The following is a 25,380-nucleotide window of genomic DNA, read 5'->3' as shown; positions in this document are numbered from 1 at the left end:
ACAGGTTGGTTTCCTCCTCCACAGCATCTCCAGCTGCTGGAAGAGCTCTGAGCCTGGCCAGCCTCACGTCAGTGCCCCATTAGTCACTGAGGGTTGGAGCAGGAGTTCACGGAATCCCACGGCATCAGCACACCAAGAATGTGACACAAACAGGTCCTTCCACCTCCCAGATAAATGCAGGTCAGTGCGCTCGGGTTTCAGCCAAGCTGACGGAAACCTTCCAAGGAAGTTCTCTGCTCTCAGGTGTCACGACTGAGGTTGGCCAAAACCACCCCTCTGCCCAACAACCAAGGGAATAAATGAATTTCTGCTCTTCAGTCTTTTCTTTTTTACAGAGCCCAACTGCCCTACCATGAGAATTCCTGGCAAGACTCCCTTAGTTCGAAGCAGAGTCTCTGTCATATCCTACACTTAATACACACACACACAAAAATCGTAACTCTTCCTGTTTTTAAGCTATTTTGTTCACTGCTATTTTGCAAGCTCTACAGCACATCCTCCCTCGAGTTACCAGCATTTTGATGATTGTGTTGTTAGAATTTATGACTAGGAACATCAAACCCCTCCTCTGAGCCCTTTCAGCCCTGGAGGAGCCCAACACTGCTATGTGCTGTGCAGTTACATCTCATTTAGCAGCTTAAATGGTCAAACAGATCAGGCTAACACACGAACTTCCATTATTTACTGTGCAGCATGAAGCACCCTGCAGACACTACAGTACATCCCTACCTTGGGAAAAAAGCCAGCTCCACAGAGACTCTGAATCCACCTTCTCCCAAAAATTACAGAATTTGGGAAGTGCTCCTTTCTTCCGACTCCTTTGACACAGTCCATTATTTCCTAGTCCGTTTTCAGTAACTCGACAGAACACAGACTCAGGTACTAAAATGTTCACATGTGGGGAATCATCACTCCTCAAAGCTGTACTAAACTAAAGCAAGCTGGGAGCCATCCACATCCATGTGCACTCTCCCCAGTTTAACACCAGCACATTCCTGCCTGTGGGTCTTTCAGAATTGGGGCTCCTTGATGCCAGCCATGGAGCAGGGTTTGGGGTTTTTGTGTTGCTTTGTGTTTTTAAATGGATGATGGACATAAAAATCTTATCCAGCAACATAAAACCTATTCCTGGACCAGTAAGGAAAACAGATACACCAGGGAAACTCCAAGTATTAACCACAAACAAAACCACCACGATGAACATCAAAATGATGAACTGTGCTGTCAACACTTGGTTACCTGCTTGTGAGCATGGTCATAAGAGTTGATGTGGTTGTCAAACTCTTGGTGCTTCTGATACTGCTTGTCACAGAGCTCACAGTAGAAATTTGCTCTGAGGTCTTCCAAAGCCTTGGCAATGGCCTTTTCTTTATCAACATAATCCTGGGAAATTAACAAAAAAATGTTTCTGTTAAGTGTCCTGTAGAACAGGCTGGAAGATGATGAGTTAGTACTGTAAGGAAAAATAGTGCTAAGAAAAACTTAGTGTACATTGATTGTATTTATTACAGGATCACTGAGGTTGGAAAAGACTTCCAAGATCATCGGGTCCAACCTGTGCCCGATGCCCACCTTGTCCCCAGCCCAGAGCACTCAGTGCCATGCCCAGGCCTTCCTTGGACACCAAACCTCCCTGGGCAGCCCCTGCCAAGGCCTGAGCACCCTTCCCATGGGGAAATTCCTGCTGATGTCCAGGAGCCTCCCCTGGCCCAGCCTGAGGCCGTTCCCTCTCCTCCTGTCCCTGCTCCTTGGCAGCAGAGCCCGACCCCCCGGCTGCCCCCTCCTGTCAGGGACTTGTGCAGAACCACAAGGTCCCCCCTGAGCCTCCTTTGCTCCAGCCTGAGCCCCTTCCCAGCTCCCTCAGCCGCTCCTGGGGCTCCGGCCCCTTCCCAGCTCCGTTCCCTTCCCTGGACATGCTCCAGCCCCTCAATGTCCTTCCTGTCATGAGGTGCCCAGAACTGGACAAAGCACCTGAGGTCCCTCAGCAGTGCCAGCTCAGGGGACAGGCACTGCCCTGGTCCTGCTGCCACCCCAGTCCTGGGACAGCCCAGGTGCCACTGGCTTCCTGCACACCTGGACACACCTGGGCTCATGTCCAGCCACTGCTGACCAACACCTCCAGGTCCTTTTCCAGCTTTCCAGTCACTTTGCCCCCACCTGGAACAACCCATGGGGTTGTTGTGACCCAAATGCAGGTCCCTGCACTTGGCCTTACTGAACCCAGCTTACTGAGCTGAGCAGCCTTTGCAAATTCACAGGTGGGATTCCAGAATTTCACAATGCTACAGACCTTGACTCTGTTTTTTACCCAGAATCACAGAATATTCTGAGTTGGAGGGGACCCACAAGGACTGAACATCCCCTGGTCACAGCAGAGGTATCACTAAAAGGAGACTGCTTAAAACAAGGCCTTCAGTGCTGACGGGGGAAGGCAGCTCTGCCTCACGGAGCCTCCTGGACTGTCTGTGCTCCAAGGAGAGGTTCAAAGCCTCGAGCTAACCCAGAGACACACTGGCATCAAACCCAGGAGGATGCCTGCCTTTGGAACAGAACCTTACGACTCTAAAGCTGACACTGCTCCATTCTGAGTGCTAAGTGATGTCTGCTTGATCTTGGTTTGGCTGCCTGAGTTCAGGAGGGAGGAACATGGCTCTGGCTGGGAATCACAGCTCAGAGCCCGCCGAGCCCAATCCACTCCAGTGAAACATTCCCAGGAGCAAAACTGTCCCTCAGGCTGGGCCACAGCACAGTGACCACACTGGCACTGGGCACAGGGGGCTGCATTTAATGGACAGGGGAGGGGCACAGCCTTTTCCCTTCTATAATTGAACATTTGCACAGGTGGAAAACCAAACCTGCAGGCACAGATGAGGTGTCTCACCTGGCAACAGCGACATCCTTCCCTCTTTTGCTACAGGTCTGGAATATGCACCAAGCTCCGGGACTGGGGAAATCCCAGACCCTCAGGTGGCTGTACTGGCTGGAAATCCAGATGTGGAAGGAGCCTGTGCTGTCCCCAGGGCTGCTGCACACCTGGGGGGCTCTGAAACGCACCTGATGCCAGGGCACAGGAACCTCAGGGCTGAGCAGCTGCTCCCTCTTGCCAGGCTGGATCAATTACAACCCCACCAGCAGAATTAATAAAACATCACCACTCTTCACGAGCTCTCTGGGGGAGGTTTACCCTGAGGAGGTGGAAGCTTTTACTCAAAATGAGCTACAAATGCTGCATCACAAAGCCCACTGTACTCACAGCAGCACTCCCCATATAGCCATTGACCACAGGCATTTCAACTGGAATATAGAGAAATTATATAAAAAAACAGCCTAACATTAGAGAAAAAGCACTTAAGGATCTTTTTTCCATCTTCAATAAAAAGTTCCTATGGGAAGCTTCCTTCCTCAGCAAGAGGAGGCAGCAAACATTTAAGACAGAAAACTATGAAAGGTTTTTCCTTTGAATTTCAGATCTTGTTCAAGGCAATACGGTTTATCTCCTAGTTACCACATCAAAATGGCATTAAAATAACATTATTGAGCATGTTTTCTATGATATAAAATTTATATAAAATTTTAAACACCCGAGGAGAAGAAAAAAATATCTAAAAAATTGTAGTGCTCATGGTTGGGGTTGTTTTCAATTTAAAGCACTGTTCACTTCTACATAAAAAAGGAAGCAACTTCCTGCTTCCATCTATTACCAGATGCCCTTGTTAAGAAGAAAAAAGAAAAAAATCAACAAATTTGGAGTTTTGAGCCTGAAGCAGGTCCCCAGGAAGACAAGAAAGGAAAACAGAGCAGCGTGAACTCCACAGAACACGGACGTTTAAAGTTCCTCTGAATCCCAGACAAGCTTCCTGCACCATGTGTAGGTTTTTTTGAGCAAGCATCCTGTGGCTAAACAATGAAACCCAGCCATTTGAGTGATCAGAATCTATACAAAAGAAGGGAATTAAAAACCAGTTCTTGGCTGCAGAGTTATCCAAAACTCCTCTGAGGCTCCCTGAACGGCTAATCAGGATGCACCGCCACCAGCAGTTACATAATGGACTCCTGTGGAGCAGCAAAAAGTAATGGCTGCAGAGATTTTTCACAGATTAATACCAAAATGCAAGGGGTAAGGATGAACTGAGCTAATAAAAACCCACTGGAGCTGGGAGAGACTGCTACTGCTCCAGAGCTCCTGAAAAAAATCCGTGCTGGATGAGGGCAGGAAGAGAAAAGTCTCAGAGCAACACAGGTTTGGTTGTGTTTGCAAAGACAATTGTAAACCCCAAGAACTTCAGGATCACAGAACGGTTTTGGTTGGGAGGGACCTTAAAGTGCACCCAGCCCCACCCCCTGCCACAGGCAGGGACACCTTCCACTAGAGCAGGTTGCTCCAAGCCCTGTCCAACCTTCCCAGGGATGGGGAGTCCACAGCCCCTCTGGGTACCCAAACACCTGCAGTTCACTTACCAAGCAAGTTAAGGTCTCAAGGGAGAGGAGAGGAGAGGAGAGGAGAGGAGAGGAGAGGAGAGGAGAGGAGAGGAGAGGAGAGGAGAGGAGAGGAGAGGAGAGGAGAGGAGAGGAGAGGAGAGGAGAGGAGAGGAGAGGAGAGGAGAGGAGAGGAGAGGAGAGGAGAGGAGAGGAGAGGAGAGGAGAGGAGAGGAGAGGAGAGGAGAGGAGAGGAGAGGAGAGGAGAGGAGAGGAGAGGAGAGGAGAGGAGAGGAGAGGAGAGGAGAGGAGAGGAGAGGAGAGGAGAGGAGAGGAGAGGAGAGGAGAGGAGAGGAGAGGAGAGGAGAGGAGAGGAGAGGAGAGGAGAGGAGAGGAGAGGAGAGGAGAGGAGAGGAGAGGAGAGGAGAGGAGAGGAGAGGAGAGGAGAGGAGAGGAGAGGAGAGGAGAGGAGAGGAGAGGAGAGGAGAGGAGAGGAGAGGAGAGGAGAGGAGAGGAGAGGAGAGGAGAGGAGAGGAGAGGAGAGGAGAGGAGAGGAGAGGAGAGGAGAGGAGAGGAGAGGAGAGGAGAGGAGAGGAGAGGAGAGGAGAGGAGAGGAGAGGAGAGGAGAGGAGAGGAGAGGAGAGGAGAGGAGAGGAGAGGAGAGGAGAGGAGAGGAGAGGAGAGGAGAGGAGAGGAGAGGAGAGGAGAGGAGAGGAGAGGAGAGGAGAGGAGAGGAGAGGAGAGGCTATAAATTTTCATAGCTGAACAAACTGCCTGAAGAATTAACTGTTCAACTGGGGAAATGGAATTTTAGATTTGCCGAGGTTATGTTTAATTTTAATGGCATTGGAACTACTTTCCCATTATTTCTCAAGTAATTAAAATTTATGCAAGACTGACACTTCATTTGGATGTCTTGGGCTCTTCCTCAACCCTGGTACTCCCCAAATCTCCGGACAATTGAACAAGCAGGCTTTCCTAAGACCTGATGGACTGTAGGGGCTGGGAAGCGGAAGAGTGGATTAAAGGATGAGCAGAGGCCATGTCTCCGCAGAGAACCCGGTTACAGCTAATCCAAGAATGCTCCAGCACGTCACGCTCAATCCCAACACAACAGCTCATTTTTATCAGCCCAAGGCTTACAAAATAACCCCACAGGTTTTGTAAATCCCATGGAAATACAGAATTTATCTTTTTTTTAATGCTGCCTGAGCAATTCCTCCAAAGAGCTCCAGCCCATTGATTTCTCCGAGCTGGAGCTGTGTCCTACCTTTCCAAATCAAGCAGGATTTATGCAACAACATCATCATGTACTGCTCACTCCTCACTCAGCACAACACAAGATCTCCTCCCCTCCCAGCTGGTACCTGCCCCTCTACCACCTTCAGGTTTTGTACAGGCATGGCAGGCTCACCAGAAAAATCCAGCAGCCCTGTGTGTAGGGAAGGAAATGTCCTGCTCACCCCAGGACTGTTCCTTCCAGAACAGGAGCAAAGCACACGGAGAAACCCCCACAGCTGTCCTGGGGCTCTTCAGCAGCTAAACAAACATGAAGGCTGATGCCAGGAAGTGAATAACCAGTGTGTTAAAATGTAAATCATCTCCACAATGACCAAACCCAAGAACAGTGAATTCCTACAGCCATCACTGCGGCAGAACGAGGAGAACTCAGCCCCATCAGAACAAATCTTTTCCCACCCAGCCCACGGACACTCTGATGTTGATGCCCTTCTCTCTGTACCTTGTACTTCTGCCTCAGCTCCTCGGTGTCTTCCTTCTCCACCTCCAGCACTCGCCTCCGCTCTGTGGCATCCTCGGCGTAGTCGAGCTGTTTAAAAAAAAAATAGAGAAAAGAAGAGATGCAATTTGGCCCATAAATACACTGCATTATCAAATCTGCTGAAAGCACAACTTAACAATTTTAACTGAAACAGAATCTATGCATGTTGTACTTTACCTTCCCTCTTTTGTCACCCCAAGTGTAAAACAGGTCATTAATCCCCCTGATGTGGAGGGTCCTGGCAGGCCCATAGCAGCTTTGGGGAGGGGAAATCTCACAGCCCAGGGATTTTGGGGAGCATCCAGACCCCAGAACTCAGCCTCACAAGGATAAACAGAGGATGCATTTTGAGAAGTGTTTTCTTACTGCGCTGATTTAAGAGCAAGTTGTTCTTGGGTGCACAAACTCTCACTTTTAAATGTCTCTCCCACCCACTCCCCAGAAGCCCTGCAGGGGTGAGGGGCCAGGGGAGCTCACCTCCATCTCCATCCGGCCCATGCCCATGACATCGTACTTGACGACAATAGGGATGGGATCTGTCCTCCCTGGAAGAGGAACACACAGAGAGGGGTCAGCAGAAGCCCAGCACGACAGCTCGCTGTACACATTGGGTTTGGGTGGTTAGAGATCTTGCCTTGGAGTGCAGAGACCAGAAAGCTACAGTGAACCAAACACGAGCCATTCTCACAGCTTACAGCCAACCCTGCGCCAGCTCCGACCGGCACCCAGCATGACAAATGCATTTTCTGAACATTAACTGCTCATGTAAAAGCTCCTTGTGGCTCATGTTCCCCCACGAAAGCCCAGGGCAGGGCTGATAACAGGACTTGAACCTTTTCCTCAAGGCTTCCACATCAGGCTCCTCATCCTCCCATAGGAGTGAAGAAGCTGCTAAATACATTTCACTGTTGGAGCTCATGAATAATCAATTAGAACATCCCTGCACGGGATGTGGAAGCCTCCCTCCCACCAGCTTTTGTCCCTCCCCAGGAGTAAGGAATGCTGAGGAGAAGGATGGCACAGAAGCCAAACTTCTCCCATCCCAATCACCCAGTCTAGGCCAGGTGGTCGGTCCCTGGTCCCCCAGCCCCCAGAGTGATGCTCTGGCCCCGCTGTGTCACCTGTAAGCTGTGAAAAGGACTGGTTGCGAAGAAAATTGACTTTGAACTAATCAAACTATGCTGGAGATTTATATTTTTTTTAAAAATCGTATCTTTAATCCACTCATAACCAGCCAAACAAAGCAAAATGGGGCAGACAAGCACTTTACTACCACAGCTTTTTATTTTTTTATTTTATTTTAAATTATTATTTTGATTTTTACATCACAACTGGCACTGGTGGTTGTGATGTAACCCACTGACAAAGTACTTACCTTCTCCGGTGCAAACCTTGAGTGAGAAAACAGAATGTTTACTTCCCTTATTATTGCTCTTGTTTGGTGTAAACAACTCTTTTGTTATACACACATACACAGGCATTATACCTTTGGGCTAAAAGATCGACACGTTGGAGTCATGCCAAAATAGTCCATTGCCATCCACATGTGCAAAAGGTTAAAGTCTTTAAAACTGCCTCAGAAAACCTGGATAGGTGTGAACTCTTTGCCAGCATCAGCCATAATTCCTGCCAAAGCTACAGCCCCAGAGGGGCTTTTGAACCTTACAGACATGTGTTTTTATTCAGAAATAAATCCATTTAATTAATTGCTTCACGGTTTTGTTGACATGCCCAGGAATTTGACAGGCAGGTATCCAGCAGGTCCAAAAGTAGTGATCACATTGATCTGAAATGGTTTGGATTGAGCTTTCCTTTGGGTATTTAATGCTCAATCTTTGACAAGGTTCTCTTACGCCCAATGGTATAATACAGTAAGCAGTGACTGCAATTTTTAGCAAAAGGACCAAATTAAAGACAGGTTATAAAAATGACTTCCTAGGTGCAATATCACTTTCATAACGTCTCAGCCAGGGATTTACTGGTAAGTGGTGAACCCAAATGGAATGGCTGGCACCAAGTGCCAACAATTTATTATGTAAATTTTTTTTCCAAGCTTTTTCTTTTTGTTTTGGTTTGGTTTTGGGTATTTTTGGTTTGTTTTTGTTTTGTTTCTCCAGCAATTGAGATCTTTTGATGCAGCCTCATTGCCCTGGTAAACCCCTGTATACAAACAATGCATCAGTACTTTTGCCTTCTAAGGCAGTCAAAGTTTTTTGGGTTGGTTTTTTAAATTCAAAATCTATTTGGAAATTGCAGTAGCAAGTGCTAGTGCCCATCGTGTTGGGGGGAAAAAAAAAAATCAAGTTTGGACAGTATTAAAATTTTATGTTTAAACTGATTTTGGCAGTTCTAACACAAACAGAAACATCCCTTCTTAGCAATACCCTTTAATGAACAAGGATCAGACAAGTGTGCATAAAGAAAGGAAAGGAAAGGAAAATGAAAGACCAAGCAGAAGGATGATGGCTACAACAGAGAAAGTAAGCCTAACATTGGTGCACTGATGACAAAAGGAGTAATTCAGTCTGAAAATAAAAAATTACCACTGCTAAGTTTACCATCACCACAACAAGTCCAGGATCATAACGCTGTAAAAAAGAAACACCATTTGTTAGGCAGAAACCATTAGGGGCAGAAAATAGGCCGTTTGGCAGGGAGGATGGGTTAAAAAAAATAACAGGAGGCTTCTTGCTCACCCCTCCACCCCATGACCGTGCTCTGCCCTGCGGAACCAGGGAGCCATCGGAGCAGCTCTGATTCCTTTTGGGTGTTGGGAGAGCTCCTGGTGACGGCCCCGCTCCAAGGAGGCACTGAGGCACACGTAAGCAGGCAATTTAAAAAGGAAACAAATCAGAATCTTAAGGAAATAACAAATTCTGGGCCAAAAGGAGCTCTGCTTGCAGCTAAGAGGAGAATATTCCATTGAAAAGCGATGCCTTTGTTTTAAACGGAACCATCATTTCACTATGAATGGAACACCCTGTGTGACACCCAGGTGACAAGTGGCATGTCCAGACACACAGCACAGCTATGGCAGTAGTGCCAGCCCCACATGGATCCCCCTGGAGCCAGCTGGGGCAGCAGGACACACTGCTGGGCACTGGGGTGGCCTCGCTCCGTGTCCAAGGAGAGCCAAGATGGTGAAGGCACACGGACAGGCTCAGGGCCACCCCTCGCCCGCTGGCTGCCAGGTGGGACATGGGGAGCAACCAAAGGGGAAGATGGGACTCTGCAAGTTAAGCTCGTTACTTCTCCTTTGAAGGAACTTCCTCGAGGAAAGTTTATCCTACTGCTGGCCATGACAACGGGACCTTTCCCAGCACGTAAACCTGGCTCGGACATTGGGAGCCTCCCAGGTTTGGGGTCCCTGCTGAGCCTTTCCTGTGCACCAGCATGCTTTGAAGGGAACATAAGCTTCCAAGGCCCAGAATTCCCACACTTCCTGCCACTCAGCAGGGCTGCAAGCAGTGCCACATGGACAGCTAATTCCCAGGTTGGATCCTGCTGTGTCCCTGCCCCAGCCCCCTGCACCCCGCAACATTTATTTTCTTTTTGAGGCAGGTCACAAACTCCTTCACAGACTGGTCACTGCACAGGCCGCAGAACCCAAAGCAGAGAGGGTTATTGCATCAAACACTTCCACACACAGGGATAATCTTGTGGAGGACAGAGCAGGAAGCTCCAGCGGGATGGGAAAAATAACCAGCTCACATAAGCGTCACACCTTAAAAAACCCGATCTCAAAGTGAATTAGGTTAGTAATGATGCCCTGGACTCAGAAATGAAATGAGATTCCCAAACTGACCAGCTGTACTTGTTTTGCTTTCCTCTCCCCAAGAAATACAAAAACCTTTCTCCCAGCTTGTGAAAAATTGCTCAGCCCCAAACAAAGCCCGACAGCCGCCCCCTTCCCAGAGCCCTGCAGTGGCAGGGAGCAGGCAGCACGTGGCCAGGCAGGCTTCTCCAAATTCCCTCCTTTTTAATTGCATAAAGTTACTGGATACAACCAAATACTTCCCCCCCCCCCAGTGCTATAAATTAATAAATCTTGGGAAAATTCATCCTAAGGCTTCAGGGCTTTGGTATCAGACAGGTCATACTGCACATGGACGACTGTGGCTCCAGGGCCATGCTCTGGCTCTGGACATGGCACGGGTGCTGCTCTGCCCTTTGGAATGGGAATATCCCAGCCGGAGCTGCCATCTGAGCCCATCTGGAAACACCGGCATTGGCAACACCAACCCATGTTTTATCCTGTTTTTAACAAGTCAAAACAGAACACAGTTTTCATCAGATTTGCAGATTCAGGGGAACTCCTCCCTCCAAAAACAGCATCATGGCAACAGAATCCCAGAATGGTCCGAGTTGGAAGGGAACTTAAAAACTAGTTCCTCCCCCTGCCACGAGCAGGGACACCTTCCACTATCCCAGGCTGCTCCAAGCCCCATCCAACCTGGCCCTGGACACATCCAGGGATCCAGGGCAGCCACAGCTTCTCTGGGCACCCTGTGCCAGGGCCTCCCCACCCTCACAGAGAAGAGTTTCTTCCCAGTATCTGATGTAAATTGATCCTTATTAAAATTTCTAACACCAACTCCTTGTCCTATCCCAACAGGTAAGTTTCTCCGCTAAAGAGACATTCAGACAGGAATAAAAAAAAAAATTACCCCAAAAATTCAGTGTTAACATAATTCCATCAAATCTCTTTCAGTGTGTCCCTTATGCACAGTGTGTAAGCACCACAGAAGGAACACAACTGTAATCCTGCTTGTTTTGTTGACATCTTCATAGAAATTCCCCCCAGGTACGAGCTTTGTAGGATGCAATCCTAGAGGACTGATTGATATCATACTTGTCACCAGAGGAGAATTTCATAAACTCAGCGTTTCCAGAGGACACAGACAACAGGATCTGATCTTGTTGGACATGGAGGATTTCTCCTTATTCATTATCTTTATGCTGCAACTGAAACCCACAGTCAGACACAACTTTGCAGGGAGTTTTAGCTGCTCCTGGAAAGGGACTATCCCTCAGCTGTGTGCAGGGCAGTTTCATGACCACAGCACTGGGTTTCTCTGGTGGATAAAGGTTGGTGTGTTCAGTCAGTACAAACCCCACTGCAGGCTCTGGAAGGGAAACAGGTGTCTGGAGTCAGCAACGAACACCTGCAGGAATGGATCCATAGGGACACAGGGCTCACCTTCAGCTGCACTGTCTGGGAAGGGGGAGATGGGGAGGAGTCCCTGTGCTCATGAATGAGCCGCATTTTCAAAGACGAGGATTTTACAACACTCAACACTCCTGGGACCATTTCGATACAGCCAGGGGAGTTGGGCTCTGCTTCCAGGAAACAAGTGACAGGACAAGAGGAAACAGCCTCAAATGGTGCCAGGGAAGGTTTAGGTTGGATACTGGGGACATTTCTTCATGGAAAGGGTTGTCCAGCCCAGGCAGAGGTTGCCCAGGGCAGTGGTGGAGTCCCCACCCCTGGAGGGATTTAAAAGCTGTGTAGATGTGACACTTGGGGACATGGGTTAGTGGTGGCCTTGGCAGCACGGGGCTCCCTAAGAGTCTATGAGGAAGCAAGACCTGTCCTGTTGAAAATTCAGCCTCCTCATTCAGTACCTCAGAAGGGGAGAGGAGAGAAAATCCACTCATTTTCACTGGTGCACAAGCCTGGGGTGCTCCTCACTGGCTAAAAATGACACCACATTACCAAACTCATTCCAATTGCTGCAAGAAGCAAATAAGCAAACAAGGGCAAGCTTTAATCCTGGTCCCCTTTGGGAATTAGATTTGTGAGATCATCCTGTTTATGTCAGATTTCTGGAAGGGGTATAAACAATCAAGAGATTCAAACAAAGGTCCATCATCCTCAGTGGCAAACAAAGTTCCAGAGAGAAGAAAGTGTTTTCCAAGAACACAGAAACTGCACTGTGAATTTAATCCTTACTAAGCAGAGGAGAAATGATGAGAGAAAGTCAAGTTGTAAACACCCCAATCACATGGAAAACTTCCAATGGGAGCTCAAAACTTTGCAGACACACAAACCAAGGGTGACACTTGCAGAAAACCAAGCTGAGGTTTGACACTGAGGCACCAAGCAGAGCTCCTTGAACTTTTGCAGGGGAAGGAACATAGTGAAGTCTGGGTCAAAAAACATTCCTAGCCAAATGCTGGGCAATGGATTAAAGAGCAACACAGAAAGTGTTGGAGCAAGAACACAATTACTGGTTGATTTAGGACAGGAATTCGAGGCAAGAGTTGCTGTCTGTGTACATCTTGGTAACCAGACAGGGCTGAAGGGTCTGGTCTGATTCAGGGCTGCACTGAGGAGCGAGGCAGGTTGTGCATGGCCACGGCCTCTCCCTTCCCCACACTCATCTCTCCCACTTTAATAAAACTGCTCTTCCATTGCACCAGCACAAAGGGCCAGAAGGCCTCGTTCCGAGCCAGGCGAAGGCCGTCTGTCACAGTTAACACGTGGCACTGACAGCACAAGGATTTCAGATCTCACCGGCTACACCCACTCAAGCAACACAAACTCACCACCTGGAATCAAGGGAAGGATCTTGCACCTCCAAAAGCAAACAACAGGGCAACTGCATCCTCCAAAGGACACTGAGGCATTGAGCAAACCCTCCCTTTCAGTCTGTGGTCTGCTGGGGTTTAACACAGCAGTGAAGATGGGTATGATGACAGCAGCCACAGCACCCAGGTTTCTCAACCTGAGTTCGCATGAGAATATCCCTCTTAAAACCACTGCAGTGATTTGTGTTGCAAACACAAGCATGGAAACGTTCCTCCATGCCAGGATTGAGGTTCCCGTGATGACATGTGAAGATATAAGAAGATAAGAGAGTGTTCACAGCTATTTCTTGGGTAAGGTTGCCAAACCAACCCATAACTAATGAATAAAGGCACTGTTAAGCATTTTTATCTGCCTCTCCTGTATTTTCTTGTATTTATTACAAGGCTCCAAAACCCAGAAAGAAATCTAACACCCCTCAGATGCTCATTGTTCCATGTTCACAGGCCTGACACACATTCACCGTCTGCCTCCACGAGATCAGAGGACCCAACAAATGGAAAACACATTAATAGCTGAGCTGAAGCCATTTGGCGAGCGGGTGACAGCACCAGGATTCAAGACCTTGGAATTCAAACCCTGAGCTCATTTCTCCAAGCTGCAGCTGCCAAGCGATCACATTTGTGACTGATCTCAGTTGCTTGAGTGGTCAGAGCTGTTTATTGCTCCCCACAGCCCGAGGAACATCCAGCAAAGGCAGCGCCCGCAGCCACCTGGCACTGCCTTGGAACAGGGACTCAGATCCGGCTTCATCCCACAGCCAGGGATCACCCCAGGGGCTGCCAGGGAGAGGATATTTCCTGCCTGAGCCGTGGGATCACGGCTTCACCTGCAGCCCTGAGCAGCTTCCAGCACTCGTCAGACGTTTCTGCTCTTCCACCCTGCTCAGCCCTTGGACCAAGAGGGAATGTTTTCCCTTTTCTGAACAGATTTAGGGAGGAATGTGCCAAAGAAGAACTGCACCATAGTGATGCTGAGGGGAGGAGTGCTGACTATATTTATCCTCACAGAATTTGCAAGTCAGAGCACAAATCCACTTGTGCTTTTTCTTTTAATTGAAAACCACGCAACAATAATACAGCTTGATGGAGGAACTGAATTTTAGCATTTGCTAACACATTTGCTATACCTGACTTTGCTACCTAGCTAGATGTACTCACAAAAGGATAAAAGAAACCCAAAGCACTTTTTATTAACTGCTGCTCCCCGTATCACCAGGATGATTTATACAATCAGTGCGGGGCACACCTTGATCAACAGGAACAGCACTGCCCTGACAGTCTGTGCAGCTTCACTGCTTTCAGTCTGAGTGGAAGGGAACAAGGATGCAGGAGGGGTTCCCAGCTCCACATGGCACTGCCAAGAGCTCCTGGGGACACAGGCACGGCCCTGCCCTCTCCTCGCGCGTTACATCAGCAGAGCTGCTCCCCAGGGAGATCAAAGCAGCTCTTCCAGAACAGTTACACTGAAATGATGCCAAAACTTGGCTAAAAACGTAAGCAAACATGAAGGAAGTTATTACTAAATAGGAAGATGAATTGGGACAGAAGGCATTTCTTCAGGACCAAAGGCTACAGGGGAAGTTCCTGCCACTGCAAGGACCTGCCCAAAAAGGGACATCCCTGCCCTAAACAGAACTACCTGCTGCTTCTATTTCCTGAGTACTGGAGATAATCCAAGTCCCAGTACAGACCAGCAGCCACCCACCTTGAAACTCCTTTTCGTTTCACTCTGAGCATTTTCATGACAATAACCAAGTGCTGAATGAGCTGCGGCAGTTCTTGAGGAGCAAACACACAGAAATTCCAGAGCTGTACTGAGCCCCCACATTACCTGAGCTGTTTGATTCACAACTGAGACACTGAGGAGCAGCTCTGCCATGACAAATCGTGTGATTTCTGTTGCCATAGCAAAGTACTAGATTGGGATTCACCTCTCAGAGATACCACAAAAGATCAGGATAATCCTGGTCTTCGGAATACTGTGGGAATGTGAAGTAAATCAATACTTTTAAACATATCAAATTAATCATATAAGGCACAGCTTGTGGTGTGGGGGAACTTGTAACTGCTTCTGTACAGGCAGTGGGGCTGTTTTTAAAGGGTCAAGGCTGCAATCAGGCAAGAATATTTACTTAATAGAGAACTTTAGAGAGGCAAATCTGTGTTGAATAATTACAGTTGCTACCCAGACTGGCTAAGGATGAGCTGGACCTGAGCTGGTCAATCCTTCCTCAGAGTAACCTCCATATAGCCAGTAAACAACAAACCTTCCTCCTGCCCTCTCCAAACCCTTCCTGCAGAGCTGCCCACCCTCCCCAGGCCCTGCAATGACCCAGGAAACAGCAGGATAACCTACTCAGTTTCCCCTGGTCTAATTAAATGAAATTAAACTACTGGCTTTAGTCTCACAGATACACCTCTAGAGTACTATTACTTCATCTTAAACACACAAGTCCAAAAGAAAAAAAAAACCCGTAAGTTCTCAGCACAATTATTTTTTTAAACAAGACTCGTCAAAAAATTTGACGGAAAATAGGCAAAGAGCTTATAAAAATATTTTCAAATGTACGATTCAAATTATCCCACTTCCGCACGTCAGTCTCCTGGCTTTTCATAATACTACTTTAACTTAATGGGGAATACTCATTCCAAGAGAAATCATTAGAGTGTGGTTGAATTCAGATTTCCCTCAGCCCTCTCATTCCCCTCCTGACTTACGTAACTCCTGATTTATTCAAAATCCTTGGGCTCATTTAGCACAGGACTTCACACGAAGGTCAGGCAATGTTTTTAACCAATCTTTTCTCGTTTCATTTTTTCAGGAGACCACAAAATTCTGGATTATCAACTACAGGTGTTCCCCCAAAGATAAAACAGGCTACAATCACCATTTTCTCACTTGTCAGAGCACAACCATCATACATCTCCATGGAAGTGTCTCCCTAAGCCATACTTTCCAAATTAAAAAATATCCCTGTCAACTGGCAACTCCTGCTTTTTCATATTCACTGGCTGTTAGCAAGCTGAAGCACCATGTCCAAATATAACACAAGTTGTTTGTAGGGAAAAAATGATGAAAAACATCAGGGAAAGAGACGAGCTGAAGGATGATTCTGCTGAATTTCTTATGAGTGTCTCTGAACCAGGATTCCAGCACTGGTGTGGTCAGAGGCCCCTGCCTGATGCTCCACTCAGCACACATCCCAAATTCAGTGAAAGATGAAGATGTTTTGGCCAGAACACAGCTGCCCTGGTGACAGCCACGTCACACAGGGCATGGGCTGAGGGCTTCCCTACCCAAGGGCTCAGCTCTTCTCAGTAACAAGATTTACACCACAAGGTAGCTGCCCCGGGGGGTACAAAACACCTCTGCCTCTGGAATTTTCCTGAGAAGCAGCCACGCTGTACCAGCAGATTTTTACCACCAGCAATTGGCAAGTGTGGATTTTAGGCTGTTGCAGGTACCACCCAGAGACAGCTCAGCACTGTCACCACTGGGTCCCATCCACCAGTGGGGAGTCAGGATGAAGGAACCCACCACAGGGTACGGTCCTGCAGCGTGAGGTTCTCATTGATCAACACCACAAGGGCCTGACTACAAGAAAGAAACATTTCTGCCTGGCAAATATAACACTGCATCACTTTGGGATTCACAGAACTAAAGAGGGAGCCCCAGCTCAGATGAACATCTAGAATTTAAAAGCTGTATCACAAAACTCAGCATGCTGAACTCATCCACTTCCTTCTAAGCCAAAGTGCACAGAAAGTAGATGAATGCAGTACCAATTCCATACATGTAACCCAAACTTTTTGGGAGTTTGATGTAAGGACCTTGTGCAGGAGGTCAGACACCACACCTACAGCTCCAGGCTGCTTGAAGGGGTTCTTTCGGCTGCACCTCCTCACCACAGGCTGCGTAAGATTTTAGGCTCAAGCACAGTGTGAAGCAAGAAGAGTTTAACAGGAACACATCTGCATCTCTTTAGAAACCTCTCCTGGTCTTTCCTGAACAAGGGAATGTGGAAGAGGGGAAGAACTTCTGTTCTGCTCCTCCCTTCTCACTGCACATCAAATGACTTCACTCTTCAAGCTCCTAGAGTTAAGATTAAAATTGGATGCAAATGTTTCCTTCCTGACATTTTATATTTGGATTTTTGGGCCAATCTGAGATTCATGCAGAAAGGTCACCGGATAATGAATTAAACACTCCAAACACTATCATCACCAATGCCACAGGCAACAGGCACAGGCTCTAGCTGCTGAGAACTCTGAGGAGAAAAGCTGGAGCAGCAGCAGCATCCCTTCCACATCCTCTGCCTGCCCAGACCTCTGGAGAAGTTGGTTGCCAGCTGGACAGGGCACTTTTCCCTTCCAAAAGCGCTGAAATTCCTGCACACACTCCAAAGCCTACATTAGGATGGTTTCACCACTGAACTGGGTTAAACTGGGTGGGTTATTTTTACTCCTGTGTTTCTGTGACCATGCAGGAGGCACAGGAAACCCTCACAGCCCAAATCCATGATTTGCGTGTAGCTTCCACACAGTCCAAATCACCAGAGCTCCAATGATTCGTGAGAGATCTGGAACAGCTCCAGCGTAGCGAGAGGCACAGTGGGAACATCTAAATCTGGACAAGTCTCAAAGTGCAAATTCCTGCTCAGCCCATGGGACACGGCAATAGCACCAACCCCTACCCCAACTCCAGACCTATAATCAGTCCCATAATCCACGTTCACCTCATCACATCAGAGCCTGCAGCACCCTGGGCCCTTGGGCTGTACCTTGGGATTCACCCAGGGCCAGGACAAGGCTTTTCCTTCTTTCAAGTCTCTGTGTTTCCACACTGGTGACACACAGAGCAATACAGGGCACCCAAAAGAGAGAACACACCGAGTTCCACCCATGATGTACATCCCACATGCCACAGGAAAGGCCCAGAGGTGACAACTACAACCCCACCCTGAGGTCTGGCCCCAGCAGGAACATGAAAGGACTGGAGAGTGCCATGCATTAACCAGAGAACTCCAACAAAACCGAGTTAGAGGAAGCCAGAAGCATTAACCAGCAAGGCAATCCTGCCTGAGAGGTTAGAGAGCCTTAGTCTGAGGGATTAATAGGCATTCCCAGAGTTTGGAGAACTCGTTACCTCTGCACAGTCCTCCACAGCACAGACACCCCCATCTCTAACGGGCTCCCTCATGAAGACGGATTACAAGCTCCCAGGTCTTCAGACTACGGGCATGGGAACACGAGTGAGTTATTCTGAGGGCTCAGGGCACACCTGAGCTTCAAACACTTCCACAGGTTTCTACAGAAATGGGGTTTAGTGTCACAGGAAGAATTTAGGCTCAAGACAGCAAGGGGACCAGGTGTGCTGGTTCAACCAGCACTTTAGTGTGCCAGTGAGATTTGCTAAATCCCTGGCAAACTGCTGGGAACAGAAATAAGTCCAACTCGTGACAATCCTGTGGAGAAACCAGGAGTGAGCCTCTCCCATCCAGAGAACCTCTGCCACCACTTTCCATCTTCAGTGGCCTTTTACTGGCCTTCTAATGGCTTCTGACCCCTGTGAGCACTGACAGATCATGGGAACTACCTCAAATCTTTGATTCTTTTAATACCAAAGCATCAGCACAGTTTGAAGCTGCACCACTCCCTGTCAGTGTGGAGGAAGTGAATCCTCCTCCCTCCACGATGACTCTCACACATCCACCACACACACACCTCTAACCTGTACCAACAAGTGAGGCAGCAGCTTCCACTTGCAAAATGCCAGATCTGAAACTCAACAGTGCACTCGTTTGGATATATTAATAACGGAAAGAAAATCTAATCTAGGAACAAAACGCAGAAATAATTTTGTTAAAGACCAAGGCTGGAGTTGAAGGTTTCAGACACAAGGGACTGGACTTACCCTGCAGTGACTTTCCCAATCCCTGGCCCAGCTTCCACCCATGTTTCTGGAGTAAGCGGTGTCCAATATTATCCTGACAGACAGAACAGAGAAAACAAACCAAAAATATTCCAATAATATATTCTTCCCTTCCCGCTGACATTTAAACATGTGATGAGCAAGAGATTTTTCTACATATATATGCATGCAAAAAAATGCTACTGGAAAGGCAATATATGCCCAATAAAGGGAAAGACAAATGTCAAAAATTGCTGGCTAGAATTTTTCCAGGGGGATGGGTATTGGGGACGGTCACTTTCTGATGGTGTGCTGGGCAACTTTTGTGCATCACATTTAAAAGAAATAAAAAAATAATAAAAATAGAAAGCAATGTGGGAGAAAATAAAGTGTACCAATAAAAATTGACAGTAAAAAGCATAAAATCAAGCTATTTATACAATAATATCCATCACCTAGACAGCACCACTTAAGATTTTTTTTTTGTAAAGAAAATCTACAATGTGTTTAGTCATTTTGTTTGTGTGTCAGGCTTTTATAATACTGAGTAAGTTGTAAGTGCAAGACTGCCCCACCACTAGAAACCAAAACACAATCAGAGCAAAATCCAGGCTAGACTTGATTGGGTTTTTTTTTTATATATGTATATATATATAAACTAGCATGCAGCCAATATTAAACTGAAAAAACAGTGAGGTTAGTAAAACAAAACAAAAAAAAAATCAATTAAATAAAATGAGCTCAAGCACAGACTGGGTGATGCATTTCACATGTAAACTAACAAAAATACTAAGATGTTAGAATGAAACAGGCCTAGCAATAAGTTAACAGCAAGGAACCATTAGTGCATGTAGGGGAAACAATAAGCATAATGTCTCATCTTCCTAAAAAAAAAAAAGCTATTTTAGAATAAGTGGAAAAGTACTGACGCAGCAATTAAGTGTCAGCTTTTGGCAATGGGGCTGAGCAGGGCTCAGTGTGGAAATTGTTGTGTTTTATGCAAGGTTTCTGCCCCCAGACAAAGAGCAGAGCACTCACAGCACCCTCGAACCATCTCAATCTGCCAGCTCGCCCTCAGTGACCAGTTCACCCAGTTACAAGCAGTGACCAGATCCTCAAAGAAGGAGTCTTGGCTGGGACCATGTTCACCTTCTAATCACAAAAAATAAAAATCAAAATCAGATATGAACTTGTTGATTATTAATTATCATCAGGCAAACCACAACCCGAGATACCACAGAAATATCCTGAATTATAACGGGACGTGACTCCAGAACACTGAGTGGTACACGGAATCCTAAATAATAATTATATCTATATGCTGAAGGTTTCTTTAATTAAATAATGAAGTCATCAACAGAAACCAGAGTAGGTTTTGTCACTCCACAGTGAAGAAAATGACCACAGGGTTTACACAACTTTGGTGAATCAGCTCAAAAGGCACAACCTTCCCAAAGATATTGGCTGCATGGATACATTTTTCCTCAAAAAGATGTTATCAAGTACAAATTTTGGATTTTTTTCTGATATCCTAGTAAAGTAAGACATTTCGTATTCCTGTATTTCCCAAGAAATAATGTACATTTTCCCCACACTACCGGCTCTGCCCCAGGACATAATTAGAACTACATGGAAAAAAAAATTAAACCAGGAGAAGTAAGGAAACTTCTGGGGACAAAAGGTTAAATGGAAAAAAAAAAAAAAAGAAAGAAAAAGAAAAAAAAAGAAAAAAACAAAAAAGGAAAAAGAAACAAGGATGGATCCCCACTACAAGCACCATGGAGAGGCTGTCTGTTGGGAAGACAGGAAAACTTACCTGCAGGCACACCTGGTCAGGCCAATTCCAATGGCCATAGAGTGCCCCGTCCTGGCAGAGAGGGGCTGGAGCCTGGGATATGTTTGGGAAAAGGCACTAATTGTCCTACCCTGACAAAGGATCATTGAATCTAAAAGCCGGTGCTGACAAAAATGGCTGCGTTTTCCAAAAAGAAAAAAAAAAAAAAAAAAGAGAAAAAAAATCCAAAGGACAAGGAGTACTCTGCAGTCTTGGCCAAGTGGAGATGAGACATTGTGCTGACTGCGTGTGTTATGAATGCACTAAAATAAAGACAGATGAAGCAGAACGCTATTCCAAAAGCAGTGCAAGTGGAGTGAAAGCATTTCCATACGAACCTGGCTTTAAAAACTGGGCTGTCAAAAGAACAGTTAAATGTAACACAAAGTAAGAAACTGTCCAATCACTAATGGTAGTTTTTTCTTTTGCTTTGTTTTCAATTCACTGCTTGCAAGTAATGTATTTATTAAAGAAGAGTGAAAGCATAAAATAAATTCAACAAGTCAAGACCAGCTGGGAGATTCAAGAGCGGTGTGTTGTGACTGACACAGTGAAGGGGGAAACAAATGTTAAAGGGAAAAAGAAAAATTTAGAAAGGTTATACACATTAGCACCACTTTTACAGACCCACTCAAGAGGATGGTCCCAAGTTGTTTGACATAAATTGGAATTATGCCTGAGCATTGCCCTGTGTCAGTTCCCAGGAAGGGGTTGTCTCCCCACCCCAATCTTTTCCATTTGTCTGTTTATGCAGTGGAACTACTCCCTAATTTTAGATCCTATTCAATTGAAATGGAGCATCTTCCGTTGCACTCAATAAGGAGAACAACTTTAATAATTTAAAATTAACATGTGAGTTAGGACCTGGCCATCATTTTGCTCCTTTCTGGCCATGTTCAGCTCCTCCCTCCTTTTCCAATGGCTATCCCAGACCTCTGATGGAGGGAGACTGACAGAACTGCTCTTCAGTGCAAATGCTGCCCTAAAAATTAAATTATGGAAGGCCAGGCTTGCTTGGTTGCCACGTGAGAGCCTGTCTGCAGAGCCTGGGGAATAGCCAGGGATACTGGGACCAAAACGTGACATGGGACAGCAACTGCTGCAACAGCTGACAGCTTTTTTTTAATTGCATTTTTAAGTGAAAGTTCTGTAAAAGTACAGCTACTTTCACACAGAAAAGATGGGGGTTTTCACAGCAAGCTTCCTGTCCATGTCAAGAGCTGTCATTCCTTTTGAACAGACTATCCTCACACTGCAGCAGTTTTCCTACAGAAGAGCTGCAGTGATCCACAGAAACACCCCAGCCCTAGGAGGACACCCCTCATTTCTCAGCAGAGGGCTGGCACAAATCTCCTCACTTTCTTCCTCTGCCATTTGGGAGCTCCTTGTGTTACAGCCACAAGAAAAATTATTGAGGCAGCCAAAATAAGTCTCCCAATAGGTGTTTGGGTGAGCAAAGGAGCTCTCCTGGACCCTGTGGGCACAGGCTGTGGGATGCTCCTTGCAGGGAGAATGGCTTGGCAGCTCTGAGTTGAACAACCCCAGCTCTAGAGCTGGGCAGCCCTGATGGAGAGCCCTGCTTTAATGACAAAGCATAATTTTTCCAAAGGTGTAGGAAATGTAAGGACTTGGGTCCACCAAAACTTCAGAGAGCTGGGTGAGCTACTCTGGAAAAACCTCATCCAAAGTGACCTGGCTCCACCAGCTCAAACTGGCCTCCCCAGTTCCCCATCCTGTGCCCTGACAAGAGGCCCTTGGTTGCTTTCCATGGGGATCAGTGATTCCTGAGCGGGATATCCCCAGCACAAATTTCTGAAAAAGATCCTGGCCAATAGAAAAGAAAATAGCTTACAATTGAAAGATGGGTAGAAGAAGCCCAAGGTTTTGATGATGCCTGTGGGACATAACCCACACCACCAGTTTTGCCTAGCACAGGTTTTCCATGAGATCCCCGTGATCCCATCGTTCATCCCGGCACAGGCAGGAACCATTCCTCTCTTGAGTGGATTGTAAGCTGTGCTGACTGTGTATGGAGGAATCTATAAGCAAGGATCAGATGCTACTGGGTGAACCCATGCAAACAAGAGGTTGAAAAGATTCCCAAAACAAAACCTAGAGCTCACTACAGATGACACAATGAAGACCAGAGAGAAAAGCCAAATAGTAATGCTACACCATTCAGCTTCCAGAAGCACATTATTTATAGCGCTGTCCACATATGGCTGCTGCTAAATGTCAAATCAGCAGCCTCATCAAATGACACTTTGGAACTAGTGGAGTCCACAGATCCGTACAGATTTCCAGTGCGACAACCCCGGCTCCGGCTCGGCCAGGCTGCAACAGCCCCTGGTGTCAAAGCACCACCGACTGCAGCCTGACACGGGGGGGCTCAAGGAGCTCCTCGTGGCACCGAGCAGCATTAGAGAGAGGGGGAAAGGACATTTGTTAGTTAGGACGAGGACAAACTAACAAGCTCCAGGATAAGTGGGTGATTCCCAGTCTGGCCTCCAACCTGCAGCGGTGACGGCGTGCGTCGACCCCTGACACTGCCTGCACGGGGCCAGGGCTGCTCCTTGGGGGTTCTAAGGGTCTATCGCTGTCTCCTACTCCATCTGCACTGCTGGGATGAGGAAAACCAGGAATTCACAGCAAAGAGACTCAATAAACAAGTAGAGATAAGGAATTAACGTGAAGAAAATCTGGATTCTATTAAAGCTGCAATAATTTGTGACTTCCCGTTCGAGTACCTGAACTCAGTGCACTCAAAATGCCCCAAAACAAATGCATGCAGCTTCTTGAATTTAAAAAAAAGGGTGAAGTGCTCTGATTTTTCAAGGATACCAGACACCAGTGATTGCACTGACATGAACAGCCAGTCTAAGTGCAGCATCTTTCAAAGCACAACAAGAAAAAAATGTTACTTGTGGGGGGAAAAAAATAACAGGATTTGCAGCTCTGAAGAGTCCATTGGTTATGAAATATTTTCTGCAATTTAGTAATGGAAAACAGCTGGCACTCGTTCAGGCCACGTCCATCCCTAGCTCCTGGCAGCTCTGTTTTCCATAAATGTGCTCTGGTTAGAGTTGCATGTTTCAGTCCAGACATCTTTGGCCTAAACAAGCTGTACACAGCAGGATTTCCACAGGAACAACACCACCAGTAGGCTAATTGAGGACACGTTTCAACATTGTAATGATCTGTAGACTCCCAAACCTATTTTTCCAGCCACCTTTGAGTTGCATGCTGTAGCAGTACAGTCAGCACCTCTCAACAGATAATGCTGCAGAGATGGATGTCACTCACATCAGTGGGGACTGTCACAGGGACATGGCACAGGAAACCCTCCCCCCATCTCCAAACACCTGCAGGCTTTGGAGCACCTTCGTATCACTAAGATGCGGGAAACTGCAAGGAGCACAGTTAAGAGAATATACTTCATCCACTCCCCACTCTGAAGAATGACATTTTAACTGGGAAGTGCTTTGATCTGCCATGGTTATAAACACAGGATGTTCATCATCCAAACTGCTTCCATACCATGAAGCACAGGCTCACTCATGACTCGGAGCAGATTCCACAGAAAAGGCCAGTTGGATTGCTAACAGAGAACTGGTTAAGCATTAAACACCAATTCGTTAATATTGAAAATACTTAGATGTGTGGTAGTTCTAAAATACAGATTTGCCTTTCCTCCTTCCCTCTCAATTTTGGTTCTGGGTGAGCAAACAGCATAAAATAGAAGGAAAAAAAAAAAAAGCCAAAAAGGCAGAATGAACACTCCTTGCCTGGTGAAATATCTTGCAGGAGAGGTGCCCCACTGAATTCTGCCAAGGAAACTGTTCCTTCTGTTAATGCATGTAATTTGCCAACTCAAAGAGCACATTGATCATTAATAGTGTGGAAGCAAAATCACATCCACAGGTGTCAGGAAACTCAACAAAGTAATTCCTGCTTCCCAGATGGAGAATTTAAGAATCAACAAAGTATTTTACAAAGACCATGTGAAACCTCAAAAGTGACCAGCAGTTTGTTCCTGACTGCAGTTTCTGACACTATGCTTGTTCAGGAGGCCAAAAACCCACCCTGTGCAGCAGCCGCAGCTTTGAAATCCTGGGATGAGCACTGGCACAGCTGCCCTGGGAAGTGGCGGAGTCTCCATCCCTGGAAGGGTTCAAAGGCTGCAGGGATGTGGCATTTGGGGACATGGGTGAGGGGTGGCCTTGGCAGTGCTGGGGGAACGGTTGGACTCGATGAGCTCAGAATCAACCTTAATGATTCTGTGATTCTCTTCTTTCAGACAAAAGAAGAGCGGAACAAACTTTATTTTGAAGAACAATTTGAGGTTTTAACTCCTTCTCCTCCCAAAATAAGCCATTCTCTTGTCCTCCTCATCCAACTGTTTTCAATTAGGTTGAACTGTACCTACCAAGGAGTTGTAAAGATTAAAAATGTCCTGACATTTGGATGGTGAGAGATATACATGAATAAAATATTAAAGCCATAATTTAACTTATTTTTTTCTGCTGCAGTTCAGCATTAATCAAACTGCACAAAGCATTACTCCTGTGGATGATGAGAGCTGCACAGTGAGCCCACGTGGGCCCAGGGTACCTGCTCATGCTTTACACACTTCCATAGGCATCGTTCCCTCTGGAACACCAGAGATGTGATCTGTGACCTCTTCTATTCCTCTGTTTGGGAAAGCACTTTTGGAAATCAGGTAACCAGTCTAGTCTGTAAGCAGCATTTGAATTATTTTGAAATGCTAATTTCCAGTGTGGCCCAGAACAGGCTACCAACACGTACTTCCCATTACATTTCCATCCAGCTTGGCATTTTAATTCAAAT

The 25,380-nt window shown here is 46.6% G+C and overlaps 1 protein-coding gene across 10 annotated transcripts in view; it reads right to left on the bottom strand.

Moving 5' to 3' along the window:
- GPATCH8 (G-patch domain containing 8) overlaps positions 1-25,380 on the bottom strand; it is a 56,636-nt gene that overhangs the window by 14,491 nt on the left and 16,765 nt on the right. For 3 of the 10 annotated variants that reach the window (XM_032134063.1, XM_032134061.1, XM_032134067.1), the window contains exons 3-10: positions 20,871-20,888; positions 18,702-18,774; positions 8,893-9,006; positions 8,740-8,784; positions 7,572-7,587; positions 6,674-6,741; positions 6,158-6,244; positions 1,240-1,383 (exon numbers count right to left, since the gene is read on the bottom strand). In XM_032134063.1, coding sequence (XP_031989954.1) covers positions 1,240-1,383; positions 6,158-6,244; positions 6,674-6,741; positions 7,572-7,587; positions 8,740-8,784; positions 8,893-9,006; positions 18,702-18,743 — 516 coding nt within the window. In that variant the 5' untranslated portion in view covers positions 18,744-18,774; positions 20,871-20,888. Of the gene's footprint in view, positions 1-1,239; positions 1,384-6,157; positions 6,245-6,673; positions 6,742-7,571; positions 7,588-8,739; positions 8,785-8,892; positions 9,007-18,701; positions 18,775-20,870; positions 20,889-23,044; positions 24,722-25,380 lie in introns of those variants that run through there. The other 7 variants (XM_032134066.1, XM_032134069.1, XM_032134064.1 and 4 more) reach the window with 6 other exon arrangements.

This window comes from Corvus moneduloides, chromosome 26 (assembly GCF_009650955.1).
Source record: "Corvus moneduloides isolate bCorMon1 chromosome 26, bCorMon1.pri, whole genome shotgun sequence".
NCBI classification, from domain to species: domain Eukaryota; kingdom Metazoa; phylum Chordata; class Aves; order Passeriformes; family Corvidae; genus Corvus; species Corvus moneduloides.
The sequence above is the reverse complement of the archived record's forward strand: the minus strand, read 5'-3'. Positions and strand labels throughout refer to the sequence as shown.